This window comes from Mercenaria mercenaria, chromosome 14 (assembly GCF_021730395.1).
Source record: "Mercenaria mercenaria strain notata chromosome 14, MADL_Memer_1, whole genome shotgun sequence".
Taxonomy (NCBI): Eukaryota; Metazoa; Mollusca; class Bivalvia; order Venerida; family Veneridae; genus Mercenaria; species Mercenaria mercenaria.
Genome location: NC_069374.1, coordinates 32,107,788 through 32,115,008, shown reverse-complemented (window position 1 = coordinate 32,115,008; position 7,221 = coordinate 32,107,788). Strand labels below are relative to the sequence as shown.

Sequence of the window (7,221 nt, the reverse complement as noted above, 5' to 3'; positions counted from 1 at the left end):
CAACATGCACCATTATGTTTAAAGTGCTTTTATCTGAAAAAACAACCCAACACTTTAATCTTACTCACGACGCCATTTTGTTTTCAGACTTAAGTCATTTCTTACGTACCTTAAGTTTAAGCTGTTTTATGAATAGGACTTAAGTTTTTTACTTAGACTTAAGCTGAAATCACCACAAACTTAAGTAAAATCTTCATCTTAAGTCAAAACTTATACTTAAGATGCTTTATGAATACGGCCCCAGATCAAAACTTCCGCGTTAAACTGATAATTATCTGTATCTGATAACGCTTTATGATATTATAAATTTCATTTACTTAAGATAAATAGATTACATATGGGTTCTTTCCGTTTTTTTTTTGTTTGAAAACTTAGTGACATTGAATACCCTATTCTGCAGCAAAGACAGTCGTCTGCTTTGTTGTAATACTAATATTTCATACGTCATATTCAATAGTTTAAATAGTAGAAAAGAAACTTTACGGTTTTGACAGTCCGCTATCATAAACACGTGTATTTGAAACCTGATTCTTGTAAAAAGAAACAGGAAGTTTTAGGTATCGTTGTCACGTGTTGTTTTATCGATAACGTAAGGATAATACAAGTTTATTTTGACAAAGAGTGGATAAAATAAAACAGCGGGGTAAACGAAAAACATGACTCACACTGCGTACGACTCTAAGTATAAAGCAGCTGTTTGGATGTCAACTTTCAGCTGTATCTTGTCGATAATTGGTTCTTTTGCAATCTTTGGATCATATATATTCATACCGGATATACGGAACTCATCCAGGAAGCTTGTCACGTGCCTAACTGTTGCGGACTTCTTGACAGCCCTTGGTATATGTCTTTCTTGCTAGCTTTTCTTTTTTCCTGAATGTATTATAGTAATCAAATTTATTCCAAAGTTGACTTTTTGTCTCTTTGAGAAAGGAATACACCAGTTTACTAAATGCTTTTGGATTTTTTCTTTCACACCGGCCTGGCATTTCTAAGAATTTTACTTTACGCCTGCAAAACCCATATTGCATCCCAATGTGCTGTAAATAACGTTTGACAAACGATATTTATGTAGAAACATAAACTGTTTTGCGGTACCTCTGCAGAGCCTCGAAGATCTTCATCGCTAAAACTGTGACCTCAAGGCTCATATTCCCATCTGCAATTAAAACAGTGAAAAATACTTATGAACACAACTGCAAGGATGATTTTTTCAACCCAACAATGTTTTTTCTGAAATTGATATTTCATTTATTTTTTCAGACTGCAGACCTTAATGTAGTTAGCTACATTTATATCTAAAATCGTGCCAATTTGAAGTTTGTATTTTTAGCTCCACTACCTCCATTTACACTACCTCCATTTACAAGACTTAACCAAAATTTTCATATTTCCAGGATATCTTATATCTGCTTTGGCATATTTTGAGGACACAACCGATATGGTATGCACCACCCAGAGTGTGATAACAACATATTCAAGTCTTGTTTCCTTTTATCTAACGGCCGCCATAGCAATCCACATATTTGCCACCGTGGTGTACAAACAAAACACAACTTCATCGTGGAAATTCCTACTTTGGGCTAACATTATAAGCTGGTGTATTCCAGGTGAGTGTTAACATGTTTTTTTTAATCAGACAGCTGATTAAATGGAACTCGATAGTATCTATTTTTATAAGTATTTGTGTATTTTCATTCATGTATGACAAATGGATAAGGAACAGTTTGAAAATTATCTATATGATAACTTACCAGACGGATTTTGGGTGACTCAGTCGGGATCATGCGTCATTTGTTCAATCACATATAGCTTTTGATTTTGCAGCAAAACTTACAAATGTATTTTATACCGTATGATGACATTAAAGGCCAACCACACTTTATTGAACTACTTTTTGACCCCCAAACAATACAGCAATGTAGCTATAGAAGGCCCTTCCTAAATTGATGTGTTGTCGGAACTTCAGCCGCTAATTTATACAGTCAGTCTCTTTTCTGTATGGTTTTACTGTACAACCTAACTAAATACAACAAGATTATTGCATACTGCTACGTTAATTCAGTTACATGTCTAGACATTAAATTCATTGTCTTTTTAGTGCAAAGTATGTATAATATTGTTTATTATATGCGTATGACATAATTGAACAGGGATAAACTATACACAAGGACACAAATCCAACTGGTTTGTAAATGAGAAATCCTCACTGATCTCTCCAAATCATTTTGCTCAGCTCACAGACTAAGGAACTTCCACTAATGCTAATACCATGTCTCATAAAAGAGTGGAACTCGACTAACTGGATTGATTTGACTGTTTCTCGGCTTATGACAGTCGTGTAGAATGAGCAGGAATGGGCTGGGCAAAAGTAATGGGCCAGTACTGGTTACTTCATATGTGGAGGTAATTTATATTAGCGTGGCAGCTACCAAGGATACCCTATAGTTTTTCAACTGGACTCGAGAATTGTGTTATTTTGTAGGAATAATAGTTGTAGTAGCTGGTGAAGATAAAGTTCTTGGCAGAAATGAAAATTTTAAGAATATAACGGACCCAAGCAACGCAACTGTAGGCACAGGACCGTGGTGTTGGTTGAAGCTTCAACACAACCGATATACTATGTGGATGTTTCTGTCAGGAAAGGGATGGGAATTCTTATGCTATCTGATAACTACATCTCTCTACGTTCTTTTGAAATTTTATCTCGTAAGAAGATTTCTAATTTTGTAAGCATACGCAATAATCTCATTGAAATATAGTTATGTTCAAAGGTCAAGCTTCGGCGGAAACATACACCCTCTACGACTTCGTCATTAGAATTGTTAAAAATAACCTTTCAGTTGGAGGCAATTATATTGTTAGATAAAATAAATACACATAGTGTAGTCTGCCTACTTTATGGTTTGCTCGCAATAACATAAAGTGACCTCATTGATAAATGTTATTTAAAAATGCTCTTGCTATTTCCAGTGATTCATTGTTATTTTCTTGTACATTTTTCAGTACTTGCGTTACAGTCGACGCACGTTTACGGACATACATCAAAGTCTAAGACAGGATGATCAGAACTATCTTTATGTTTGGTTTGTTCTCTATGTCCTACGGCTTTGGGGGTCATTACGAGCCATTATGTACCTTGCTTGTAAAGACAGAGACATATGTAAAGCTATATCCAAGATATTCATGTACATGCAAGCTGTGGGCGATCCGGGTCAGGCATTTTGTAACTGTATACTGTTTTGTTTTCTTGACGGAACTGTCAGGTCTTCTTTATTTAAATTTTGTTGTGGCACACCCCACAATCCAGCCTCACAAAGGGAGAGGGAGCGATTAATTACAGGGAGTCATAACTACGATGTACATATAAATGAACATGAAGAGACGGACAGTGAAGGACACTTTCCAGAACCATCTGGAAATTACTCCAGTTTTGCCACAAGCCAGCAAGACAGATCCACTCAACGAGTCCAGGAGACATGCGATGGTAGTCCGAAAAACGTATCCGTGCAATCAACTGAAGGCTCAGATGCGAACAAAATCGTGGCCGATTGATTGATAAACCTGATCAATTAACTTCATAAAATCATTGATTACTTTGTGCCTATATATTTGTTTTATTGAATTAAAAGGGGCATTAGTAACAGTTATTTTGATAGACTGATTCGCTGTTTAACGTCTATGAATAAGCTATGTATGTTTATTAATGTTCAAAACTTTGAACAATCCCCGAGTTTATTTGTGTGTATGACTGGTTGATTTTCTTTCTATAGGTCTTCTTTTATCTGATAGGAAAGAAAGTGATTTTCGTTTGATATTTTAAACTTCTTGGCTTTATATATAGATAACAATGCATTAACTGATGTTTTTAGGTAAAATGCGCATACCGTATACACTGTAATGGGATGTTTGCGCACTCTAACATACTGTAACACGTAATTTGGTTGAATGATGAGTTCAGATATAGTTATTTATTATTATTATTATTATTGTGTTGGACACAATTAGGTCATATGGCGACTTTCCAGCTGGTCTACATGTATATATGTTTTATGTATGCGGTATAGTGCTTTTAGTTCATTGCATTGTCGCTGCGTATATTTTAAATAATGTTTGAATTTTCAATGAAAATGAAATAAGTGATTTTTGTGAAGAGCCTTAGCCTTATATAGATATGTTTTATGACCATAATGAGGACAGACAATCTGGTGTCGTTGTTAGAGATGAGCTGGTACGACTTCTGTCAAAGTGAAAAATCAGCCTGGATTATTATCAATCGACCTTTCAGAATCTGGGATCAAGTAACTTTTGGAAAAAAGATGTTAAGCCTATAATGTTTAATAGACTAGAAATTTCTATTTTATGTTAATTCATACTTGAATTCATTTCAGAAGCAAGAGCTACGACTTAAATTAATCTTTTCAGGGTTTCCCCAGAAAAAAAATAAGGGATAGCTGGAAGCACGCGGTAGCCAAACTGGTGTGTTTGTGATGGGCTTAAGAGGGTTGACTTTTTAGCAAGTTCAACCACAAATACTTTTAAGTGAAACATTTGTATCTTTATCACTTTTTATTATAAGCAGTTATACTATCTACAAATTTGTTATAATCAAACTTTGTTTTTGTTAACTTATACAATCATGTACTTCTGCAGTTCATATGATTTTTTATTACCCACAAATTTGTCCTTATGCTGATCAGATTACTACTGTGTATAGTAATCACATACATTATATAATAAATAACTTTCATCACATCACTTTCATCTCACTGTCACAGTTCACAGTTATTTGTAAAGCACTAAAGTTAATATCACACATCTTCTTGGCTTCTCCTTATGCCACAACTCTACTGAATGTTCAAATTGAAAGTCTTCCAACTTAGGTCCTTGAATGGCAATTATTAAGAGACAGTTCAGTGTTGTGTTGATCTGTGAGTCTTGACCAATGTGTTGTTTTTATTCTCTTCAGTGAAGAAAACCCTCTTTCACAGTCTGAAAGTAGAAAAGGACAGTGGCATTACTAGTAATCGAATGAAACAAACATCAACAGCAAAACAAGAAACATTTTGTTGTAGAGCTAACACAAGAATTAATCTTATCTCCGACTGAATTATACCATTCATTTTTTTTTGATACTGTATTTTTTTAAAAATTAAAGTGTTGTGTAGCACCTGCAGTGGATGCAGGAACCAGAAGCCTAACTGTAGCAATGGTTACAAGCTGTGGATATGACTCTACCAAATCTTTACATATGAACTCAGACTATGATTTCATGGGCTTCCTTCTGCTGCAGGGACTCACAGTTGGCTATCACAAACATATTCCAAGAATTTTGTTACTTAGAAATTAATCACAGATCAGGTAAAATTTAACAGTAAGTCCAGTATATATGTGTAAATTCCAAATATTAATGACTGCTAATCTTATTATCTGCTTCATTTTAAATCTTGATTACTTAATTATTTACTCAAAAACAAAATTGCTGCTTTGACTAGATCTGTACTATTTAAATACTTTAATCATTTACTCACCTGAATTTGCTGCATGTTCAAGGACATCTTTAATAATCCTTTCCTGAGATTGACATTTTGAAATGACAAAGTTAAACACCGACATTCCCAATTGTTTTCATCATATATTCACTAAAACTCCTTAATCAATTCACAAGAAATTGTTCAAAGAAGTTTCAAACAAGACGCCGACAGTTGTGTCCATAATCCAATCAATGTACAATTATTACGTCATTTTCTCACTTCTGTGGGTGCTTAGTGACACAGTATTGATTTTTCCTGAAAACCACCTGTCAGCTGTAGCTTCGGGCTAATTTTATATACGCTTTATCAGTTGTGTGTATTACATTATTGATAAACTTTTAAGGGTAGCGGTCTGTGTTAAAGGAGTAGCGGGGAGATCAAAGAGTAGCGGATTGTATGGTTCTGTCATTAAAGGATAGCGGATGCGCTATGCTTAATTGGCCTGGGGAGAACCCTGCCTTTTATGTCTAAACATGACTCTACTACCACGAACCATTTCAAATTAAACGGGTGTTTGGTATAATCATTTCTTTTTTTTTCTTTCATTGTTGTCACTAAAATTTATTTAAGGAAACAGTGCAGACCCTGATCACATGATCTGTTTTGCGGTGTTCAACTTAGTCTGCACTGTTTGCCAAGACTCATGTTTAGGACACTTGGCATAATAATCACTCTGGACGGTAATCATTGCCACGTAGATCACGGGGAGAGAATCCACTTTCCAAATTTTAGCTGAATGCTAGGAACAGTTGCTGATACAATTTCCATTTTCAACTCCTTTTGTATATCTTGACAGGTAATCGAATCAGCAACCTTTTGCCAGGGATGTTGATCATGCTCACAAATAGCACATAACAAATAGTATGCTTTTTCAAATTTTGTACGTAGTACAGCCATGAAATGTGCTAAATGCTAGTTTGACTTTTAAGAAATCAAGTACGAGTTCTTGATTTGTTCAGTTGGGTTCAACACCATTTCCAACAGTCTTATTGCCATATATGACTGACACTTACTAATGGTAACAAATGTTCACTCTCCTCTGAAACTTAGCAACCTAAGTGCACTTTTATAAGGAACTGTCAACTCTACATTCGCACGAACTGAGGTAGACTGCAAAAGGCGATGGAAGGACTTTCTTCTAACCGGATCAAACCCGTGACCTTTGGACTGGCAGTACAATGCATCAACTACTAAAATAACTAGACAACAGTGTCATATGTGTCTGTGAAAAGAAGGTTGTCTTCAACATCAATGTAAGGCTTCTTTTGTCACCCATTATGTGTTCTTAAGCCTAGATGTTTGTCTCAAAGATGTCCCTTGTGAACCTAGAAAGAAAACATATAAGCTTTAAGAATCAGATCGAGAACCTCACAATCTGCTTGGCATGGATGTTGCTGTAAGAAGCAGATTTCTCAATCTCTGCCCTATTCAGCAGTACCTACAGAGGTGTGCCAAAAGATATAAGATTTTCAACCCAGTACCGCCCTTAGCTTTGGCAAGAGCAACTTGATTACAAAAAGGGGACATAATTACTTTGCCCAAATTAAAGCAAATGCTATGGGACTTGATGCTTTTACCTTGCTTGACAACCCTGAAGACATGTGAGAAATTTCAACCCAATACCCCCATTATAGTTCTGGAGATAGCAACTTGCATGCAAACCTAACAATATCTATGCACAAGAAAG

The 7,221-nt window shown here is 35.4% G+C and overlaps 1 protein-coding gene across 1 annotated transcript; it reads left to right on the top strand.

Annotated features, from left to right (window-relative positions):
* The first annotated feature begins 495 nt into the window (after positions 1-495).
* LOC123527184 (G-protein coupled receptor 157-like) lies at positions 496-4,399 on the top strand. The gene is made up of 4 exons (XM_045306502.2): positions 496-840; positions 1,398-1,610; positions 2,486-2,709; positions 3,007-4,399. The coding sequence occupies exons 1-4, from the start codon at positions 657-659 to the stop codon at positions 3,553-3,555; spliced, it is 1,170 nt and encodes a 389-aa protein (XP_045162437.2). The 5' UTR covers positions 496-656; the 3' UTR covers positions 3,556-4,399.
* The last annotated feature ends 2,822 nt before the right edge of the window (positions 4,400-7,221 follow it).

Excerpts from the sequence above, each read along its gene's own strand:
- LOC123527184 (XM_045306502.2), top strand. The coding sequence starts at position 657 with ATGACTCACACTGCGTACGACTCTAAGTATAAAGCAGCTGTTTGGATG. Across the intron at positions 841-1,397 it reads GGACTTCTTGACAGCCCTTG|GATATCTTATATCTGCTTTG; the intron begins GTATATGTCTTT and ends TCATATTTCCAG. Across the intron at positions 1,611-2,485 it reads TATAAGCTGGTGTATTCCAG|GAATAATAGTTGTAGTAGCT; the intron begins GTGAGTGTTAAC and ends GTTATTTTGTAG.